At 36.2% G+C, this 24527-nt stretch overlaps 1 protein-coding gene across 11 annotated transcripts in view; it reads left to right on the forward strand.

The window, feature by feature from the left end:
- AKT3 (AKT serine/threonine kinase 3) overlaps positions 1–24527 on the forward strand; it is a 386997-nt gene that overhangs the window by 183403 nt on the left and 179067 nt on the right. For all 11 annotated transcript variants that reach the window (XR_003794278.1, XM_029227101.1, XM_029227105.1 and 8 more), the window contains one exon: positions 19127–19271. Coding sequence is in view for 10 of the 11 variants with exons in the window: in XM_029227101.1 (XP_029082934.1) it covers positions 19127–19271 (145 nt within the window). In the remaining variant the exon portion in view is untranslated. The remainder of the gene's footprint in view (positions 1–19126; positions 19272–24527) is intronic.

Consider the following 24527-nt stretch of genomic DNA (forward strand, 5'->3'; position numbering starts at 1 on the left):
TATATATATATATATATATATATATATATATATATATATATATATATATATATACACACACACACACACAGACACACACACACACACATCTGTGTTGTTCACTTATGGTGAATTAGGTAATTTTGGTTAGTAGTCCACCTAAGAACTTACTAGAAAAGCTGGACAGAATTTTCACAAAAAGGGTTGAGGGGAGGTGACATCCAAGAGCCAATAAGGATGTGAAGAATTATGGGTCAAAACACTCTGGAAGAAAGAAACCCAGAAAAGTGAGCCCACTCTTTCTCTAGGGGTATCTGCCAATTCTAGAAGACATGTCTGACATGTTAAGATTTGGAGTAACTGTCAGATCTGTGAATCAAATTTTGGAATCCGGGGCCTACCAAAAGGAGACATGGTAAATGACTATATTTTAGGTTGGCTCTCTAAAGGACTATACCCTAGAATAAAATGTAAACTGGATTTAGACTTACCTTTTAAGGATTGAAGTCTAGCATTAAATTATCTCATTCCTTAAATTTGGTTAACATAATCCCCTTTTGTGAGTCTCCTACAAGCCTGCTAAAAGCAAATCTCTAAAAGAAGATTATATCTTATTAGGCCTCAAACTATTTCCTTTTTCATGTATATTGTTCAATACTCATTAAAAAAAACAAGTATACAAATATTCAAGACAGTGTGGCCAAAACCACAAAAACAAAATAGACAACAGAGTCAGATTCATAGGGGCTCCAGATAATGGAGTTATCAGGCAAATTAAAATAAATATGTATTAGTATGTTCAAGGAAATAAAAGTTAAGGCTGAGAAATTCAGCATAGAGCTAGAAATTATAAAATAATGAATAAAATGAGAATTATAAAATTAAAAAATAAGATATTTAAAGTTCTTAGTGTTAGTGGGAGGTTTTAGTAATAAATTTGGTCTAGCATTAGGGAAAGTTAGTGAACTCAAAGATATGGTTCTAATCATATCCAGTTGAAAAATGAAAAGATAGAAGGATAGAAAATAAAGATAAATAAGAGGCAAATGTAAGATAAAGGGAATGCAGTGAGATGGTCTTACATAACACACATTTGGAGTCTCAAAAAATAAGAGTGAAAGAATGGGGCAGAAAGTATTTGAAGAGATAATGGCTGAAAACTTTATAAAATGTCTAAAAAGATATCAAATCACTTATTCAAGAAGTCCTATAAATCCTTATGGAGGAAAAAATAGAAGGAAAACCCACCTAGTTTTGTTAGACTTTTGAAAACAAAAGAAAGTGGGAAAATCAACAAAGCACATAGAGATAAAAAATACTTTGCCTTCAGAGGAGCAACAATGAGATCAAGAGGTAAGAGATCAACAGAAACCACTGACATGGAATGTATAGAATGGAATGATAGTCGGAGTTAATGTGCTGAAGGAAAATAAGTGCTAATGACCTAAAATATTTTCCAGAAATAAAAGTAAAATGAAAATATGTCAGTTGAATATTTTAACAATTTCAGTTAAATATTGATAACAATTTAAGAGGTATGGCCAACATGGTGGAGAAGGGAGACGCTGAGCTCTACTTCTCCCACAGGCACATCAGAATTGCAACTGTTTACAGATGAGAACAACCTGAAGACTAGCACGAGAGATTTTTCAAAACTAAAGATATAAAAATGGGTAGGAGGAGTGGAGACAGTTGCAGAGGTTCTCCCCAAAGGGTGAGAGGTCCAAGCCTTACATCACGCTCCCCAGCACAGGGATCCTGCACCAGGAAGAGGAGCACCCAGAATGTCTGGCTTTGAAAGTGAGCAAGACTCACATATGGGAGAGCTGGAGGACTGTAGGAAACAGACTTGCTCTTAAAGGGCTCATGTAAAATCTCCCAATGCAGAGGCCACAGAGGCAGTAATTTGAAGAGAGCCTGAGTCAGACCCACTTGCTTGATGACCTTGAGCCTCCCAGAGAGGCAGAAGGCAACTGTGACTCTCCCTAGGGATATAGATGCTGGCAGCAGCCATTTTGGAGAGCTCCTTCTACCAAAAGGACACTGGTGCTGGTAAGCAGCATTTTGAAGTTTTCCCTCTAGATTATCAGCACTGGTAGCTTGCCCACCCATCAGCCAGGAAGCACCAGCATGGAACCCAACAGGTCCTGGCTCTGCCCACCAGCCCCAGGGCCCCACACACCAGTGGGTCTGGATCAGCCTTGGGAGCCCTCAGGCACCACAGTCAACCTACTAGTGGGCCAGCAGCATCACGGGGACCTCCCAGAACCCACAGACAGCTGGCTTGGGACATGACCTAGCTATCCCACCAACCGGGTAGCACCCAAATACCCTGGGCCCTGAAGCTGGTGACCCCAGAACCTGGCCTTGACCGCCAGAAGATAAGAACTAGCCTCAGCACCTCCTGGACCATGAAGCCAGCTGTACTGGGACCCAGCCCCACCCACTAGTAGGCTGGCAGCCTCCACATGTCAGGGCCTGTTATCCAACCAACTCGGGGGTCAACACCCCCTACCACTGTGCCTATGGTGGTCAGCCCTGCCACAAGAGAAGGGCCCATACAGCCCACATGGAGGCACCATATAGCTCTGGTGACCAGAGGGAGGTGTGCTGCTAAGCCCCATATGATGATTCCTACATAAGTCCATTTCTCTAAACTGGGAAATGTAACCAACCTACCTAATACATAGAAATAAAAACAGAGAATTATGCAAAGTGAGGTAACAGAGAAATATGTTCCAAACAAAGGAAGAAGATAAAACCCCAGAAGAACTAAGTGAAGTAGAGGAAAGCAATTTACTGGATAAAGAGTTCAAGGTAATGATCATAAAGATGCTCAACATACTCAGGAGAAGAAAGGATGAACACAGTGAGAAGTTTAACAAAGAGTTAGAAAATGTAAAGAACAACCAGAGAAAACTGAAGAATACAATAGCTGAAATAAAAAATACACTAGAAGGAATCAATAGTAGATTAGATGATAGACGGAAAGATCAGTGAACTGGAAGACAGAGAGTAGTGGAAATCACACAAGATGAACTGAAAAAAGAAAAAAGGAATTTTAAAAAATAAAGTTAGTTTAAGAGACCTGGGGACAACATCAGACATACTAACATTCACATTATAAGAGATCCCGGAAGGAGAAGAGAGAGAGAAAGAGGAGAGAACTTATTTGAATAAATAATAGCTAAAAACTTCTTTAACCTGGAAAAGGAAACAGACATCTGGTCCAGGAGACATAGAGGCCAAAATAAAATGAACCTAAAGAGATTCATACCAATACATACTGTAATTAAAATGGCAAAATTTAAAGAAAGAGAATCTTCAAAGTAGCAAGGGAAAAGCAAGTAGTTATGTACAAGGGAACGTCCTTAAGACTATGAGCTGATTTTTCAGTAGAAACTTTTGCAGGCCTGAAGGGAGTGTCGTGATATATTTAAAGTGATGAAAGGAAAAGATCCTACAATCAAGAATGCTCTACCTAGCAATGCTGTCATTCAGATTTGATGGAGAGAGAAATAGTTTTATAGACAAAATCTAGAAGAGTTGAGCAGCACCAAACCAGTTATAAAAGAAATGTTAAAGGGACTTCCCTGACTGGGAAATAAAAGACCACAACTAGAAAATATGAAAATTAATAAAGGAAACATCTCATTGGTAACCAGGCAAATATATAATAATGCTGGTACATCAATCACTTTTAAAGCTAGTAGAAAGGTTAAAAGACAAAAGTAGTAAAATCATTTATAGCTACAATAAGTAGTTAAGGGACACACAAAACAAAATGATGTAAAATATGTCTAAAACATTAAATGTGTGTATGGGGGTGGATTGTTAGAATGTGTTTGAAGTTAAGTGATCATCAACTTAAAATGATCACATACAATGTTAATATAATGCAAGTATGATACTAAAGCTAGTCATCATGTCAGTAGGGAAGAGAACAAAAGAAGAAAGGAACAAAAAATAACCACAAAAACGACCAGAAAGCAATAAATAAAATGCCAGTAAATACAAAATGCCAATATATAGAGTTTAAAGCAAAGACTTTAGCAAGAGACAAAGAAGGATACACATGATGATAAAGGGATCAAGAAGAACATATAAAAATTGTAAATATATATGTACCCAACATAGGAGCACCTAAATACATAAAGCAAATATTAAAGGGAGATATTGACAATAACACAATAATAGGGGACTTTTAACATCCCACTTACATCAATGGACAGATCATCCAAACAGAAAAATTAGTAAGGCAATACTGGCCTTAAATTTCACATTAGACCAGATAATATAGATACATACATACACACACACACGCACATACACACACACACACACACACATACAAAGAGAGAGAGGATATTCCATCTAAACCCAGCAGAATACACATTCTTTTCAAGTGCACATGAAAGACTCTCCGGGATATATCACATGCTAGGCCACAAAACAGGTCTCAACAAATTTAAGGATTGAAATTATATCAAGCATCTTTTCCGACTATGAAGGTATGAGACTAGAAATCACCTACATGGACACATGGCAGCTAAACAATATGATACTAAATAATCAGTGGGTCACTAAATAAATCATAGAGGAAATAAAAGAATACTTTGAGACAAATGAAAATGGAAACACAATGATTCAAAATCAGTGGGATACAGCAAAAGCAGCTCTAAGAGGGAAACTTGTATTAATACATGCCTACCTCAGGAAACAAGAGAAATCTCAAATAAGCACCCTAACCTTTCACCTAAGAAAACTAGGATTAGAAGAATAAAGAATAAACAAAACCCTGAATTAGTAGAAAGAAATAAATAATAAAGGCCAGAGTAGAAATTAATAAAATAGAGACTGAAAAAATAATAGAAAATATCAATGAAACTAAAAGCTGGTTCTTTGAAAAAGTAAGCAAAATTGAAAATCCTTTAGACAGACTCATCAAGAAAAAGAGAAAAGGGCCAAAATAAATGAAATCTGAAATGAAAGAGGAGACATTACAACCAAAACCCCAGTAAAGAAAGGATCATAAAAGAATACTGTGAACAATTATACACCAGTAAAATGGACAACCTAGAAGTAATGGATAAATTACTAGAAATGTATAATCTCCCAAGACTGAATGAGGAAGAAATAGAGTATATGAACAGACCAGTTACCAGTAATTGAAATTGAATCAGTTTAAAAAAAACCAAAACCTTCCAACAAACAAAAGTTCAGGCCAGGCAGCTTTTCAGGTGAATTCTACCAAACATTTAAAGAAGAGCTAATATCTATCCTTGTTAAGCTACTCTAAAAAAATTGAAGAGGAGAAATGCTTAAATAAATGGTGTTGGGAAAACTGGCTGCTTCATGCAAAAGAATGAAACTGAACTACTTTCTTAAACTATATACAAAATAATCTCAAAATGAATTCAAGACTTAAATGTGAGAACTGAAAGCACAAAACTCCTAAAAGAAAACATAGTCGATATACTCTTTTTTAAAAAAATTTATTTATTTATTTATTTATTTACTTATGGCTGCATTGGGTCTTCGTTGCTGCATGCGGGCTTCCTTCAGCTGCGGCGAGCAGGGGCTACTCTTCATTGTGGTGCACAGGCCTCTCACTGCAGCGGCCTCTCCTGTTGCAGAGCATGGGCTCCAGGCACACGGGCCTCAGTAGTTGTGGCACACGGGCCCAGCAGCTGTGGCTCACGGGCTCCAGAGTGCAGGCTCAGCAGCTGTGGCGCACAGGCCTAGTTGCTCCATGGCATATGGGATCCTCCTGGACCAGGGCTCGAACCTGTGTCCCCTGCATTGGCAGGCAGACTCCCAACCACTGCGCCACCAGGGAAGCCCTCAGTATGCTCTTTGACATCAGTCTTAGCAATATTTTTTTGATAGGTCTTCCCAGGCAAGAAAAACAAAAGCAGAAATAAACAAATGAGAATATATCAAACAAAAGCTTCTACACAGTGAAGAGAACCATTAACAAAACAAAAAGGCAACTTACTAAATGGGAGAAGATATTTGCAAATTATATATCCAATAAATGGTTAATATTCAAAACACATAAAGAACTCTCACACAGTTCAATATCAGGAAAACAATCTGAATAAAAAATAAGCATAGGATCTGAATAGACATTTTTCCAAGGAAGACATACAGATGGCCAGCAGACCCATGAAAAGATGCTCAAAATGGAAATCAAAACCACAATGAGATATCACCTCACACCTGTTAGAATAGAAATTATCAGAAAGATAAGAAATAACAAGTGCTGATGAGGATGTGGGGAAAAGGGAACCCTTGTACACTGTTGGCAGGAATGTAAATTGGTGCAGCCACTATGGAAAACAGTATGGACGGTCCTCAAAAATTAAAAATAGTACTACCATCCAATCTAGCAAGTTTACTTCTAGTTATTTTTCTCAAGAAAATGAAAACACTAATTTGAAAAGATGTATGCACCCTTGTGTTCATTGCAGTATTATTTAAAGTAGCCAAGCTATGGAAGCAACCTTATTGTGTATCCATAGATGAATGGATAACGAAGATGTGGTATGCATACACAATGGAAAAAAGAATGAAATCTTAACGTGACAAAATGGATGAACCTAAAAGAGTATTATACTAAGTGAATAAGGCAGACAGAGACAAATACCATATGATTTCAGTTATATGTGGAATCTAAAAACAAAACAGAAACACATAGATATGGAGGACAAACAGGTGGTGGCCAGATAGGGAGGATGCAAAGAACAAAAAAATGGTACCTATGTGATGTAATGAATGCTAATTAGCTTTACTGAGGTATTCAGTTCACAATGCATATTTATATTTTTAAAGGAATTTTAAAGTGCAGAGCAGAGAAGAGATTACTGATACAGTTTGTTACCAGCAGGCCTGCTGTAAAGGAAATCCTTCTTCAGACAGAATAAAAATCATTCCAAATGGGAGGAAAGATGTGAGAATAAATGAAAAACAGTTAAAATAGTAAATAAGTTGATAAAGCCAAATGAGTATTGATCTTATGAACAATAATAATATATTTTGTGGTTTGATTATATAAAGAATAAAACAGATCTGAAATAATAGCATAAATTGAGGTCAACGGGAAAATGGAGTTCATTTCTAGAGACCTCACTGCGTTTTCTGGGAAGAGTTAGAAGTACTGATATATTAGACTTTGCTAAGTCAGGGATGAATGTTATAATTTCAAGGATAACTTCTAAAAGGAAAGGAAGGGTATGATGATCACCAAGATAATATGAAGAGAAATAGAATCATAAAACATTAATGAATCTGTTTTACATTATATAAGTGAACTCTGTGTAAGTTAAGAGTATATTTTAAAATAATGCAGAATAAGATGGCCGAAAACCCTGAAGGAAAACCAAACTGGAATCCTGAAAAATGTATAAAATAATAAAACAAAACCAGAAAGGCAAAGAGGAAAATAAGAAGAGGAAACAAGCAGAAAAAAATAAAACAGTGGACTCTTGTGCAACCATATAAATAATTGTATTAAGTATTAATGTATTTAACACTGCAGTTAAAAGGCAGAGAATTTCAGAATTGATGAAAATGCAAGGTTTACTTAAATACTCTCTGTAAGAGATGTACTTTAAATATAAAGAGAGCTAGGTTGTATCATGCATTCATTAAGCATAAAAAAGAGATTTGCTATATTATATGAGATTTCAAAATAAAATATTACTAGAAACTAGTAAGACAGCTAGGATAAAAGGGTCGATTGATCTGGATGATATACATTTATTAATATGTATGCATACAGTAACGATTAAAAAGAGAAAAACAGATAATCCCACCATCATATTTGGAAATTAAAAAATTTTTTTCAATAAGAGCAACTAGACAAAAAATCAACAAAGACATAGAATTATACTACCACCATGATGTAATTGATATTTACAGACTACTACACCCAAAATTGGCAGAATAAACAGTTTTCAAATACATATGGTTATTTCACCAGGATTAATTGTATCCTGGTTTATAATCCTGGATTATAAAATGATTGATTAGAAATCAAGTGAATAAGAAAACCAGAAAAGCTGCAGGTGTTTGGAAATTGAATAACATACCTCTTAGTAATCACTGAGTCAAAAACAAAATTCAAAAGAGCCATTACAAATTACAGCTGATCTTTGAACAATATGGTTCGAACTGCACTATTCAACTTATATGTGGATCTTTTTTCAATAAATACATTCTCCAGCGCTACACAATGCTTAGTTGGTTGAATCTGAGGATGCAAAACCACAGATACAGGCGGGTTCAATATGGCAGAGTAGGAGGACGTGGAGCTCTCCTCTCCTCACAACTAGGGCACTTACCAGGCACTGATGGGGGAGCTTGCACACCTGAGGGGATGGGAGGAACCCCCGAGCGATCGGGTAGGATGTTGGGGGAGGGAGAGGGGAGGATAAGTGGAGGCCAGACAGGACCGGTGCCCCTGAGGGGTGACTGGGGGAGGGGAAGAGTTCCCACGCTTGGAGGGGCCCACTCACAGAGAGAGGACCAACAGGGACAGGGAGAGACTCTCAAGGGATCAGAGGATTGGAAGGGAACACAGCCAGTGTTTCCCCTGCCCACTTGGGCCTAGGGAGTCTACTGAGGTCCAGGGCTTGATCTTCTGACCTCTGAGGGCCGCTCCGGCTGCATGGGTCCTGGGGGTGTGGGAGGGAGGGGGAGGAAAAGTAGAGGCTAGATGGGGACTGGTGCCCCTGAGGGGTGGCTGGGGGAGGGGAGGGGTTCCCACGCTCGGGAGGGGCCTACCCATGGTGAAGAGATCAGCGGGAATGGAGGGAAACCTTCTCGGGATCGGAGGATCAGGAGGGAACACAGCCAGCATTTCCCACACCCACTCAGGCCCAGGGAGCCTGGTGAGGTCCAGCACCTGATCCTCTGCCCTCCAAGGCCCCCTCTGGCCATGTGGGGCCTGGGGGCATGGGAGGAAGGGAGGAAAAGTAGAGGCAAGAAGGGATTGGTGTCCCTGAGGGACAGCTGGGGGAGGGGAGGGGAGGGGCTGGGGGAGGGGTCACCCCGAGGCCCCTCTGGGGGCCTAGGCCCCCCCCCCCCCCCACCCCCCCCGGGCCTCTTCCACCCACCTAAGCCTAGGCCCTGCCCGCGCCTAGCCCCACCCCCCACAGCTAAGCCTTTTTTTTTTAAACAGCATGAGCAAGTGGGTTTTATTCCAGAAATGCAACATTGATTTAATATTAAGGCTCAATTAAGTTAAGTATACCACATCAATAGAATAAAGGACAAAAACCACATTATCATCTCAGTAGCTGCATAAAAAGCATTGGGCAAAATTTAACATCCCTTCATGATAAAAACACTCAAACTAGAAATAGAAAGAAACATCTTCAACCTGATATAAGACATCTATGAAAAACCCACAGCTAACACCATACTTAATGGTGAAAGACAGAAATGCTTCCCCCTAAAATCAGGAACAATGCAAGAATGTCATCTCTCACCAATTCTATTCTATATTGTTCTGGAGGTTCTGGACAGGGCTATTAGGCAAAGGAAAGAAATAAAATGAATCTACATTGGAAAAGAAGTAAAACTTTTCTATTTGCAGATGACATAATCCTGTGTATAGAAAATCCTAAAGAACCCCCACCCGCTGCACAAAACTATTAGACCTAATACAGGGACTCAACAAGGTTACAATACAAGATCATATACAAAAATCAATTGTATTTCTATTCACTTACAATGAATAATTCAAAAATGAAAGTAATAAAACAGTTCCATTTACAATAGCATCAAAAGTATAATATACTTAGGAATAAATTTAACAAATGACATGCAAGACTTGTACACTGAAAACTACACAAAACATTGTTGAGTGAAATTAAAGAAGATCTAAATAAGTGGAAAGGCACCTCACATTCACGTATTGGAAGACTTAGTGTTAAGATGGCAATACTCCCCTAGTAGACCTACTGATTCAATAAAATCCCTATCAAAATTTGAACTGCTCTTTCCCCCCAGAAATTAATAATCTGACCCTAGAATTCTAACAATAACAAATAAAAGGGTCCTGGAATGGATGGAAAGTCTTGAAAAAGAAGAACAAAGTTCAAGTACTTACAATTCCCAATTTCAAAACCCACTACAAAGCTACTATAATCAAGACAGTATTGTACTGACATAAGGATAGTATATAGACAGATAATGGAATAGAATGGAGAGTCCAGAAACAAACCCATATCTCTGTGGTCAATTGATTATTGTCAGGGGGTGCCAAGGCCATTCAACGGCAAAGAACAATGTTTCAACAAATGGTGTTGGGATAACTGGATGTTCACATGCAAAAAAATGAATTTAGACCTATACCTCACACTGTATACAGCAATTAACTAAAAATTGATCAAAAACCTAAATGTAAGAGCTAAAACTATAAAACACTCAGAAGAAAACATAGATGTAAATGTTAATAATCTTGGATTAGGCAGTGATTTCCTAGGTATGATACAAAAAGCACAAGCAAGAAAAGAAACAAAAATAGGTAATTTGGAATCATCAAAATTAAAACTTTTATCCTTTGAAAGACAATATCAAGAAAGTGAAAAGACAACCCACAGTATGGGAGAAAATGTTTGCAAATCATATACGTTATAAGGGACTTGTATCCAGAATATACAAAGAAATCTTACAACTCAATACAAAAGACAAATCACACAATTAAAAAATGAGCAAAGGATTTGAATAGAAATTTCTCCAAAGAAGGTATACAAATAGCCCATGAGCACATGAGAAGGTGCTCAACATCATTAGCTTCAGGAAAACAAAAATCAAAGTCACAGTGAGATACCACTTCACATGCACTGGGATAGCTACAATAAAACAGACAGATAATAGCAAGTGTGGAGAAATTGGAAGCCTCATACAGTGCTGGTTGCAGTGTAAAATGGTACAGCTGCTTTGGAAAACAATATGGCAGGTCCTCAAAAGTTAAATATAGAGTTACCATATGACCCAGCAATTCCTCTCCTAAGTATATACCACAAAGAAATAAAAACTTATGTATACTCAAAAAAACTTACATATGATGTTCATAGTAGCATTATTCATAATTGCCAAAAAGTACAAACAATAGAAATATCCATGAACTGACAATTGGATAAATAAATATGGTACATTTTTACAATGTAATGTTATTCAAAAATAATAAGAAATGAAGTATTTCTTCATCATGGATGAGCCTGAAAAACATTTTGTTAAATCACAAGAAGCCAGTCGTAAAGAACAATATATTGTATGATTCCATTTATGTGAAGTGCTTAGAACAGGCAGACAGACAGAAAGTACATTGGTAGATGCCTAGGGTTAGGGTTTCTCGTTGGGGTGATTAAAATGTTCTTAAATGTGATTAAGTTATGGTGATGATTGCACAATTTTGTGAACATACTAGATATCGCTGACTTGTTCACATTAAAGGAGTACTTTGTGTGATATGTGAATTATATTCCAATAAAGCTGTTAAAATTGATATACGTAAATAAATTAATTAAATAACACTTCAGTCCATGTCAGATATTCCAGTAATCCCAAAGCTTCTCTGGAAATGACTGCTGTGATGCATGGATTGTGGTACCTTAGCTCCCAGGGCAGAGGTTGGGCCTGAGCTCCTGTGGTGGGAGTGCTGAGTCCAAACAGCTGGACCAACAGAGAAGCTCAGACCCCAGGGAATCTTAATTGGAGCGAGGTCTCCTGGAGGTCCTCATCTCAGCACCAAGACCCAGCTCTACCCAACTGCCTGCAAAACTCCAGTGCTGGATGCTGCAAGCCAAACAGCCAGTAAGACAGAAACACAGCCCCACCCATCAAAAAAAAAAAAAAAACAGATGACAAAAACATTTTACAGATGGAGGAGCAAGGTAAAAACCTACAAGACCAAATAAAAGAAGAGGAAATAGGCAACCTACCTGAAAAAGAATACAGAGTAATGATAGTAAAGATGATCCAAAGTCACAGAAATGGAATGGAGGCACGGATCAAGAAAATACAAGAGATGGTTAACAAAGACCTAGTAGAACTAAAAACCAAACAAACAGTGAATAACAACACAATAACTGAAATGAAAACTACACTAGAAGGAATCAATAGCAGAATAACTGAGACAGAAGAATGGATAAATGAGCTGGAAGATAGAATGGTGGAAATAACCACTGAGGAGCAGAATAAAGAATGAAAAGAACTGAGGACAGTCTCAGAGACCTCTGGGACAATATTAAATGCAACAACATAACAAATTATAGGGGTCCCAGAAGAAGAATAGAAAGAGAAAGTGTCTGAGAAAATATCTGAAGAAATTATAGTTGAAAACTTCCCTAACATGGGAAAGGAAATAGCCACCCAAGTCCAGGAAGCACAGAGAGTCCCATATAGGATAAACCTTAGGAGAAACACACCAAGACACATATTAATCAAACTAACAACAATTAAATTCAAAGAAAAAGAAATTAAAAACAGCAAGGGAAAAGCAACAAATAAAATACAAGGGAATCCCTATAAGGTTATCAGCTGATTTTTCAGCAGAAACTCTGCAGATCAGAAGGCAGTGGCAGGATATATTTAAAGTGATGAAAGGGAAAAACGTACAACCAAGATTACTCTACCCAGCAAGGATCTCATTCAGATTCAACAGAGAAATCAAAAGCTTTATAGGCAAACAAAAGCTAAGAGAATTCAGCACCACCAAACCAGCTTTACAACAAATGCTAAAGGAACTTCTCTAGGTGGGCAACACAAGAGAAGAAAAAGACCCACAAAAACAAACCCCAAACAATTAAGAAAATGGTAATAGGAACATACATACCAATAATCGCCTTGAATGTAAATGGATTTAATACTCCAACCAAAAGATACAGACTGGCTGAATGGATACAAAAACAGGACCCATATATGCTGTCTTCAAGAGATCCACTTCAGACTTAGGGATACATACAGACTGAAAGTGAGGAGATGGAAAAAGCTATTCCATGCAAATGGAAATCAAAAGAAAGCTGGAGTAGCAATACTCGTATCAGATAAAATAGACTTTAAAATAAAGGCTTGTTACAAGAGACATGGAAGGACACTACATAATGATCAAGGGATTAATCCAAGAAGAAAACATAATAATCATAAATATTTATGCACCCAACATAAGAGCACCTCAGTACATAAGGCAAATGCTAACAGCCATAAAAGGGGAAATCAACAGTAACACTATAATAGTGGTGGAATTTAACACCCTATGTACACCAATGGACAGATCATCCAGACAGAAAATAAATAAGGAAACAGAAGCTTTAAATAACACAATACACCACATAGATTTAATTGATATTTATAAGACATTCCACCGGAAAGCAGTAGAATACTGCTTAAGCGCACAAGGAACATACTCCAAGATAGATCACATCTTGTGTCACAAATCAAGCCTCGGAAAATGTAAGGAAATTGAAATCATATCAAGTATCTTTTTTGACCACAACGCTATGAGATTAGAAATCAGAGGAAAAAAGCTGTAAATAACACAAACACATGGAGGCTAAACAGTGCGCTGCTAAAAAACTAAGAGATCACTGAAGAAATCAAAAAGGAAAGAAAAAAAGTACATAGAAACAAATGACAACAAAAACACAATGACTCAAAACTGTTTCCAAAACACAGGAAAAGCACTTCTAAGAGGGAAGTATGTAGCAATTGAATCTCACCTCAAGAAACAAGAAAAATCTCACATAAACAATCTAACCTTACACCTAAAGCAACTAGAGAAAGAAGAACAAAGGAAACCCAAAGTTAGCAAAGGGAAAGAAATCATAAAGATCAGAGCAGAAATAAATGAAATAGAAATGAAGAAAACAATAGCAAAGATCAATAAAAAGTTGGTTCTTTCAGAAGATAAACAAAATTGATAAACCTTTAGCCAGACTCATCAAGAAAAGGGAGAGGACTCAATAAAGTTAGAAATGAAAAAGGAGAAATTACAACTGACACCGCAGAAATACAAAGGATCATGAGACTAATACAAGCAACTATGTGCAAATAAAATGGACAACCTGGAAGAAATGGACAAATTCTTGGAAAGGTACAATTTTCCAAGACTGAACCAGGAAGAAATAGAAAATATAAGCAGACCAATCATAGGTACTGAAATTGAAACTGTGATTGAAAATCTTCCAACAAACAAAAGTCTAGGACCAGATCACTTCACTGGCGAATTCTATCAAATATTTAGAGAAGAGCTAATACCTATCCTTCTCAAACTCTTCCAAAAAATTGCAGAGGGAGGATCACTCCCAAACTTGTTCAACGAGGCCACCATCACCCTGATACCAAAACCAAAGATATTAGACAAAAAAATTACAGACGAATATCACTGATGAGCATAGATGCAAAAAGGTGCTTAGAGAGAAATGTATCACCTCTAATGCTTGTATTTGAAAAGAAGAACGTTCTCTAGTCATTAAATTTCCATCTTAAGAAAGTAGAAAAGTAGAGTAAATTAATCCCAGAGCAATCCAAAAGAAGGAAACAATAGACAGTAGAATTCAATTAAATAGAAAGCAGAAAAATAATAGGGAATAATCCATAAACAAAAGTTAGTTCTTTGAAATACTTAATAGAATCAAAAAATGTCTTGGAAGATTGTTAGGAAAAAATAGAAAAAAGAGGGAAGACACAAATTACTGATACCCCTAGAAAACATTGGCAAACTTGGACAGCTCAATATCAATGAACAGTATTGAGTTTGAGTAAAAAAATTTTTCCTGAAGAAAAACTCCAATTCCAGATGGCTTCACTATTTACTTCTGTCAAGTATTTGAAGAGGAAATATTACCAAGCCTACACAATTAATTACATAAAATAATGGAGGTGGGAACCTTTCCCTTCTCATTTTATAAGGCTAGTGTCACCCTCATTCCAAAAAATGGTCAGTGCTACCATAAGAAGAGAGAACTATATCAACAAAATATTAGCAAACCAAATCCAACAACACATAAAAAGATCATACACCATAACCAATTGGGATCATCCCAAGTTCACAAGGATGGTTCAACATACACAAATCAGTCAATGTGGTACACCACATAAAAGCCAAAAACCACATGACCATCTCAATAGATGCAGAAAAAGCATTTGACAAAATTCAACATGTATTCATGATTAAAACTCTTACAAAAGTGGGTAGAGAGGGAACATATCTCAAGATAATAAAAGTTATTCATGACAGACCTATAGCCAATATAATACTCAGTGGTGAAAAGCTGAAAGCTTTCCTGCTAAAATCTGGAGCAAGACAAGGATACCCACTTGCACTTCTTCTATTCAACATAGTATTGGAAGTCCTAACCGCGGCAGTCAAACATGAAGAAGAAATAAAAGGTATCCAAACTGGAATGCAAGAGGTCAAATTGTTATTATATGCAGATGATAATATATTATATATACAAAACCCTAAAGACTCCACATAAAAACTACTAGAAATGATAAACGAACTCAACAAGGTAGCAGGATACAAGATTAACATACAGAAATTGGTTGCATTTCTTTTCACCAATGATGAACTATCAGAGAATATAAAAAAAAATACCTTTAAAAATTGCACCCCCCAAAATAAAATACTTATGAATAAATTTGATCAAAGGAGGTGAAAGACTTATACACTGAGAACTAACATTAATAAGGGAAATTGAAGATAATTCAAAGAAATGGAAAGATATCCCATGCTCTTGGATTAGAAGAATTAATATTGTTAAAATGGCTATACTACTCAAAGCAATCTACAGATTTGATGCAATCCCTATCAAATTACCCATGACATTTTTCACAGAACTAGAACAAATAATCCTAAAATTCATATGGAACCATAAAAGACCCAGAATGACCAAAGCAATCCTGAAGAAAAAGAACAAAGCAGGAGGCATAACCCTCCCAGACTTCAGACAATACTACAAAGCTACAGTTATCAAAATAGTGTGGTATTGGCACAAAATCAGACATATGGATCAATGGAACAGTACAGAGAGCCCAGAAATAAACCCACACACCAGTTGTCAATTAATCTTCAACAAAGGGGGCAAGAATATACAACAGGGAAAAGACAATCTCTTCAGCAAGTGGTGTTGTGAAAGTTGGACAGCCGCATATAAATCAATGAAATTAGAACACATCCTGTCACCATACACAAAAATAAACTCAAAATGGCTTAAAGACTTAAACATAAGAAATGACACCATAAAACTCCTAGAAGAGATCATAGGCTAAACATTCTCTGACATAAATCTTAACATTGTTTTCTTAGGTCAGTCTCCTAAGGCAAGAGAAATAAAAACAAAAATAAACAAATGAGACCTAATCAAACTTACAAGCTTTTGCACAGCATAGGAAACGATAAACAAAACGAAAAGACAACTTACAAGAATGGGAGAAAATATTTTCAAATATTGCAACCAACAAGAGCTTAATTTCCAAAATATACAAACAGCTCATAACAACAGCAAAACAAACAGCCTAGTCAAACAATGGGCAGAAGACGTAAATAGAGATTTCTCCAAAGAACAAATATAGATGACCAATAAGCATGTGAAAAGATGCTCAACATTGCTATTGGAGAATGCAAATCAAAACTGCAATGAGGTACCACCTCACACCAGTCAGAATGTCCATCATTAAAAAGTTACAAATAACAAATGCTGGAGAGGGTGTGGAGGAAAGGGAACCCTCCTACATTGTTGATGGGAATGTAAGTTGGTGCAGCCACTGTGGAAAACGGTATGGAGGTATCTCAGAAATCTACAAACAGAATTAGCATATGATCCAGCAATCCCACTCCTGGGCATATATTCATACAAAAGCATAATTCAGGGCTTCCCTGGTGGCACAGTGGTTGAGAGTCCACCTGCTGATGCAGGGGACACAGGTTCGTGCCCCGGTCCAGGAAGATCCCACATGCCACAGAGCGGCTACCCATGAGCCATGGCTGCTGAGCCTGCATGTCCGGAGCCTGTGCTCCACAACGGGAGAGGCCACAACTGTGAGAGGCTCATGTACCGCCAAAAAAAAAAGTATAATTCAGAAAGCCATGTGCCCCTATATTCATAGCAGCTGTATTCACAATAGCTAAGACATAGAAACAACCTAAATACCCATCGACAGATGAATGAATAAAGATGTGGTACATATATACAATGGAATACTACTCAGCCATGGAAAAGAACGAAATGCCATTTGCAGCAACATGGATGCAACTAGAGATTATCATACTAAGTGAAGTAAGTCAGAAAGAGAAAGACAAAATATGATATCGCTTATATGTGGAATCTAAAATATGACACAAATGAACCTATCTATGAAACAAAAACAGAATCTTTGACCTAGAGAACAGACTGGTGGTTGCCAAGGGAGAGGGAGTTGGGGGAGCGATAGAATGGCAGGTTGGGATTAGCAGATGTAAGCTTTTATATATAGAATGGAGAAACAACAAAGTCCTATATAGCACAGGGAACTATGTTCAATATCCTATCATAAACCATAAAGGAAAAGAATACATTAAAAACATGTATATATATTTAACTGTATTACTTTGCTATACAGCAAAATTAGCAATGTAAATCAACTATAGTTCACTAAAAATATTGATTTAAGAAAAAAAGAAGTAGCCCAATGTACTTGTGACTATAGTCAATGCAAAATTTCTTAACAAAAGTTTGACAAATCAAATTCAAAAAATATGCAAGAAAAAGGTTAATACATTATGACTAAATGGAGTTTATACTAGAATTCAGTTGTATTAACATCTGAAAATCGTTCAACTAATTTCACTGTATTAATAGGATAAAAGAAAACTACATGGTCATTTCAACAGGTGCAGAAGAAGCATTTGAAAAAATTCAACACTCTTTCTTAACAAAAACACTCAGCTGGCTAGGAATGGAAGGGAACTTACTCAACTTGATTAAGGGTATCTACAAACTACAGGTTAATAATACTCAAAGGTAAAAGGCTTGATATTTTCTCTCTTAACATGTGGAACAAAGTAAGAATGTCTGCTGTCACCACTTTTAACATTGTACTGATGGTCTGTTCTAGTGCATTATAAGGCAAGAGAAAGAAATGAAAGGGAAACACACTGGAAAGGAAGAAGTAAATTGCTCTTATTTGTAGACAATATGGTAGTATTTGTAGAAAATTCAGAAAAATAAAAGCTGTTAGAAATAGTAAATGAAATTATTAAGGCTATAGAATAAAAGGTCAACATAGAAAAAGCAATTGTATTTCTAAATACTAGCAAGAAAAATTAGAAAATGAAAAAAAATTTAAACTTCCATAATAGCATAAAAGAATACTTAGAAATAAATTTAGTTAAAGATTTGCAAGACATTTTCACAGAAAATTACAAAACACTGCATTAGAAAATTGAAGACCTAAATAAATGGAGAGCTATACCATGTTCATGGATTGGAAGACTTAGTTTATTAAGATGGCAATATCCTCCAGATTGACCTACAGATTTAATGCAATTCTAACAGACTTTGTCTTAAGAAATCTGCAAACTGATTTTATTTATATGGAAATAAATGATCCTTTATCTGATAGCACAAGTGTCAAAAAGTAAAAGCTTCATACTACTGCTCCTGAGATTTATTATTTAAGCTACAAACTGCCTATCATTTTTTAAAACAGAAACTTACCTATGATCTGGGAACAGTTTTTGCCTTTGAAAGCTTTTTCTTGGAACATCTGTTGGACCATAATAAAGAAACTGAGTATGTCAGTGATGGACTTACAATGGCTAAACAATACATTTTAAAAGTGTGGCAAAGTTTTGGGGGTTCATATACTTTATAGATAAGATGTGTGCAGATAATTAAAATTTAACCATACTTTAAAAGGATTTTTAGTCAGTTTTCTTACAATCGTCTTCTCCGTCTCCCCTTCTCCTCCCCCTCCTCCTCCTCCTTCTTCTTTGTTAATATACCTCCAAATAAATGCTAGTATATCTTGAAGTAAAGATGGGGCTTATGTATTACTCTGGAATAGACTTTGTGTTGATTTTATATTTTATAAAAGAGAAATATTTGCATCATTATGATTCTTTATTAATGGGAATTTTTTCTTGTTTTTGTAGGGAAGAATGGACAGAAGCTATCCAGGCTGTAGCAGACAGACTCCAGAGGCAAGAAGAGGAGAGAATGAATTGTAGTCCAACTTCACAAATTGATAATATAGGAGAGGAAGAGATGGATGCTTCTACAACCCATCATAAAAGAAAGGTAGAAAATAACATCTTACTCCCCTCCTCAGCACAACATTTATATGTGTAGAAGAAATACGTTAACAACTGCCATTTGCAAAAACTGTTAGCCAATTCTCTTATGATATGCTATTATATTGGTGTGGATGGTTTTTAATAAGGTGAATCTTAAACCTGTCATTGTTTAAAACGAAATAATTGAAACATCACTTTATTTCAGTGTTTCAGCAATTACCGCTGAATGCTGAAAGGGCTGTTAGGAAGTTGTGATTGATGTGCCATCATACTACTTTATAATTTGCATTTTTCCCTTATTGTTTTTAATACTATTTTAGAAACTTGGAAATAAAGTGTTTTCCCTAATATGGTCCTTTTCTATTTGGCATTCTGTGTTCTCCTGAAAGCAGAAGGTGAAATGGCTCTGGTATACTTCCTGCTTTGTGCCCCAGCCTCACTAATGTCAGCAGGAAAGCAAACAGTCTTGGAAATTATAGCTTTTTATTTTAGTGGCTGCTTCTGAGCCAATGAGAGAAATAGATTTTTTCTTCCCTCAGTGCTGCAGAATAATAATTGCCAATTTATATATTTATGAGAATTATAAATTATGCTTTTCATTGCTATAGAAAATTGCAAAGCAACTCCCTATGTAAAAAGTGATATTTTAAGATTAAGGGTAAAAGTATTCAAAATAGATGAACATGCCATTTTTAATGTTAGAATATATTTGTTATAATAGATTTTAAATTAATCTTCAGGTAGGAAAATGCTAATTCTTAAGGTAATGATCCATGTAATTTGGTATTAGCACAGTGATTAAGAACTCTTTGGAGTTAGACTGCCTGAGTTCAAATCCTCTTTTTCCTATGTGCTAACCATGGGAACTTGCTGAGCTTTACAGTTACAACTTAGATTTAGTTAATCATCCTTTCCTTACCTGAAATTTCTATTCTAATTAGAATAATATTCTATACTTGATCTTGGCCAAATGTCTGAGAACCCTGTATGTCTTCCTTGAAGACTAATCCTCTATTTGTTAGTTGAATTTTATCCCTGTTTTCTTTTGAATCACCTTAACAACGCTCTCTCTGCCCTTGTTCCTCAGGTACTGCAAAGAGAAAAATACAATCTAGCTTTAGCCACCTTCTCAGAGAGAAAAAAGCTTCTTTTGCTCATGTATATGCACATGTACACAATTAATTTGAAATTTGACTATGCTTATAAATTTAAAGTCATATCCTGATTATTGTCACCCTTTGAGTAATAAACTACCTTGTTCAGTAACAAGCTAGACTGCTGTAGAAATTCTTAATAAGAAAGATTAATAGTAAGATGCTGTTTAGGCAGTTAGAGGTTGAAAGTGGGAAGTTTATAACACTCTAACTAGAAATACTGTTACTGATAGATGTAAGAATTTTGGAAATGAATATTTGCAGAAGAACTTTGAATGAAGAGAGACAACCATTTTGAAAGATATAAAAATGGAAAACTATGGAAGATCCTTCTTTTTCTGTTAAGGCAGGTTGTAAATAATTATTAAAGCATAATACGTTTTCCTGTTTTTTTACCAGTGTTGATTATCTTAGAATTTATCACCTTCACTAATTATCACTTACAAAGATTTATTATATGCTTATTTTGTGCTAGGCTCTGAGCAGTACTTTTATATGTGTTATCTCATTTGATCCTCATAGGAATCATATGAGGTAGGTACTGTTATCCCATTTTACAGTTGAGTCCTATGATATTTAAAGAAGTTAAATATCTTATTCAAGCATATAATGACTTTACACACTATGCAACTTCAGTATGCAGTCTACTTTTTTTTGATTCACATATCTTGAGCTTCTATAATCTCTGTAATTGTTATAGTCATAACATAAACGAGCTATATTAGAAACAAAATTATACAGATAGACTCTCTTATATTTGTACTCTGTTTCTCAAAATAGTATGTCAAATTGTTGCATTTACACAGTGTTTGAATATTAGTTAATTTCATTTTATATTAGAGCACTCTTGGAAAAAATCAGTAGAATTTTAATATTATAGAATACTGATAGAAAGTGAGGTTTTTGTTGTCCTACTGCTTGAGTTCATGTCCTGGGTCTACAATGTGTGTAATTGTGGGGAAAGTCCCTTAATCTTTCTGTCCTTTAGTCCCTTTATCTATAAAAGGAAGATAACAGTGGTACTTACCTCAGAGAGTTGTGAGGATTAAAATATAGTTTGGAATATATGTGAAGTACGTATATACTAAGTGCTCAATGAATATTAGCTATTATTAGCTAGTATTCTACTTTATCTACATAAACATAATTAAACATTCCCACATTTTTAAACTGGAGTCTCCTAGAATTCTCTTGTTGAAACTAAGCCTCCAAAATGAAAAATTGATAGAAGTATTTTGAATTTGGGGGGGTCGGGGTCCATTGTCTTATTTAGCCTATATCTTATTTCCATTGTAATTTTAAAATTTTATTTAATATGAAATAGTATAAAAAGTTTGAAATAACAAACAGTCCAGAAAAAGAACATTTGTACCACTAACTATGCTATAACAATCGTAATAACTTGGTTCAAAAGGGTGAAATGTTACTATCACTTCCTTAAGATGACTCTAAAACTACAGTTGACACATGAACAACACAGAAGCTTGGTGAGCTGCCCTCTGCACAGTTAAAATTCTGCCTATAAGTTATAGTCGGCCCTCTGTGTCCCAGTTCTCCCTATCTGTGGTTCCTGTGATGCAACATTTCCTCCACATGCACTCTTGTTTTATATCTGTGGTTCTGCATTTGAGGATTCAACCAACAGTGGATCAAAAAAAATGAGTAGAAAAAAATCCACATGTAAATGGATCCACAGAACTCAAACCCATGTTGTTCAAGAGTCAGCTATATATCCTTTATGAATTTCAGTTATAAAAAGAATGTACAAGTTCAGATTACTTTAAATTTTAGATTGTAAACACAAATATTTTCAGATAAGAATATCCTTCTCTGAGAGATAGCTTCAGGATGGCGGAGGAGTAAGGCATGTAGCTCACCTTCCTCCCCATGAATACATCAAAAATACATTTACATGAGGAACAGCTCCTACAGAACACGTACTGAACGCTGGCAGAAGACCTCAGACTTCCCAAAAGGCAAGAAACTCCCCACATACCTGGCTGTGTGGCTAACAGGGTCTTGGTGCTCCGGCCAGGTGTCAGGCCTGAGCCTCTGAGGTGGGAGAGCCGAGTTCAGGACATTAGTCCACCAGAGACCTCCCAGCCCCGTGTAATATCAAATGGCGAAAGCTCTCTCAGAGATCTCCACCTCAACAGGAAGAGCCAGCTACACTCAACAACCAGCAAGCTACAGTGCTGGACAACCTATGCCAAACAACTAACAAGACAGGAACACAACCCTACCCATTAGTGGGAAGGCTGCCTAAAATCATAATAAAGTCACAGACACCCCAAAACACACCAGCAGATGTGGACATTCCATCCAAAAACAACAGAATACACTTTCTTCTCAAGTGTTCATGGAACATTCTCCAGGATAGATCATATCTTGGTCACAAATCAAGCCTTGGCAAATGCAAGAAAATTGAAATCATATCATGTATCTTTTCTGACCACAACGCTATGAGACTAGGTATCAATTACAGGAAAAAAATCTGTGAAAAATACAAATACATGGAGGCTAAACAATACTACTAAATAACCAAGACATCACTGAAGAAATCAAAGAGGAAATCAAAAAATAACATAGAAACAAATGACAATGAAAACACAAGGACCCAAAACCTATGGGATGCAACAAAAGCAGTTCTAAGAGGAAAGTTTATAGCAATACCTACCTCAAAAAACAAGAAACATCTCAAATAAACAACCTAACCTTACACCTGAAGCAGTTAGAGAAAGAAGAACAAAAAACCCCCAAATTTAGAAGAAGGAAAGAAATCATAAAGATCAGATCAGAAATAAATGAAAAAGAAATGAAAGAAACAATAGCTAAGATCAAAAACACTAAGAGCTGGTTCTTTGAGAACATAAACAAAATTAATAAACCATTAGCCAGACTCATCAAGAGAAAAAGGGAGAAGACTCAAATCAATAGAATTAGAAATGAAAAAGGAGACATAACAACTGACACAGCAGAAATACAAAGGATCATGAGGGATGACTACAAGCAACTATATGCCAGTAAAATGGGCAACCTGGAAAAAATGGACAAATTCTTTAAAAGCACAACCTTCTGAGACTGAACCAGGAAGAAATAGCAAAAATGAACAGACCGATCACAAGCACTGAAATTGAAACTGTGATTAAAAATCTTCCAACAAACAAAAGCCCAGGACCAGATGGCTTCACAGGTGAATTCTATCAAACATTTAGAGAAGAGCTAACACCTGTCCTTCTCAAACTCTTCCAAAATATAGCAGAGGGAGGAACACTCCCAAACTCATTCTATGAGGCCACCATCACCCTGATAGCAAAACCAGACAAAGATGTCACAAGAAAAGGAAACTACAGGCCAATATCACTGATGAACATAGATGCATAAATCCTCAAAAAAATACTAGCAAACAGAATCCAACAGCACATTAAAATGATCATACACCATGATCAAGTGGGGTTTATCCCAGGAATGCAAGGATTTTTCAATTTACACAAATCAATCAATGTGATACACCATATTAACAAATTGAAGGAGAAAAACCATATGATCATCTCGATAAAAGCTTTCACAAGAAAAAGCTTTTGACAAAATTCAAAATTTTGAATTTTTGATAATCGATTAATGATAAAAACTCTCCAGAAAGTAAGCATAGAGGGAACTTACCTCAACATAATAAAGGCCATGTATGCCACAGCCAACTTTGTTCTCACTGGTGAAAAACTGAAACCATTTCCACTAAGATCTAGAACAAGACAAGGTTGCCCCCTCTCACCACTATTATTCAACATAGTTTTGGAAGTTTTAGCCACAGCAATCAGAGAAGAAAAAAAAAATGAATCCAAATCAGAAAAGAAGTAAAACTGCCACTGTTTGCATATGACATGATACTATACATAGAGAATCCAGAGATGCTACCAAAAAACTACTAGAGCTAATCAATGAATCTGGTAAAGTAGCAGGGTATAAAATTAATGCACAGAAATCTCCTGCATTCCTATACACTAATGATGAAAAATATGAAGGAGAAATTAAGGAAACACTCCCATTTACCACTGCAACAAAAAGAATAAAATACCTAGGAATAAACCTACCTAAGGAGACAAAAG

Source organism: Monodon monoceros, unplaced genomic scaffold (genome assembly GCF_005190385.1).
Source record: "Monodon monoceros isolate NGI ecotype Baffin Bay Population unplaced genomic scaffold, NGI_Narwhal_1 Super_Scaffold_18, whole genome shotgun sequence".
Lineage (NCBI taxonomy): Eukaryota > Metazoa > Chordata > Mammalia > Artiodactyla > Monodontidae > Monodon > Monodon monoceros.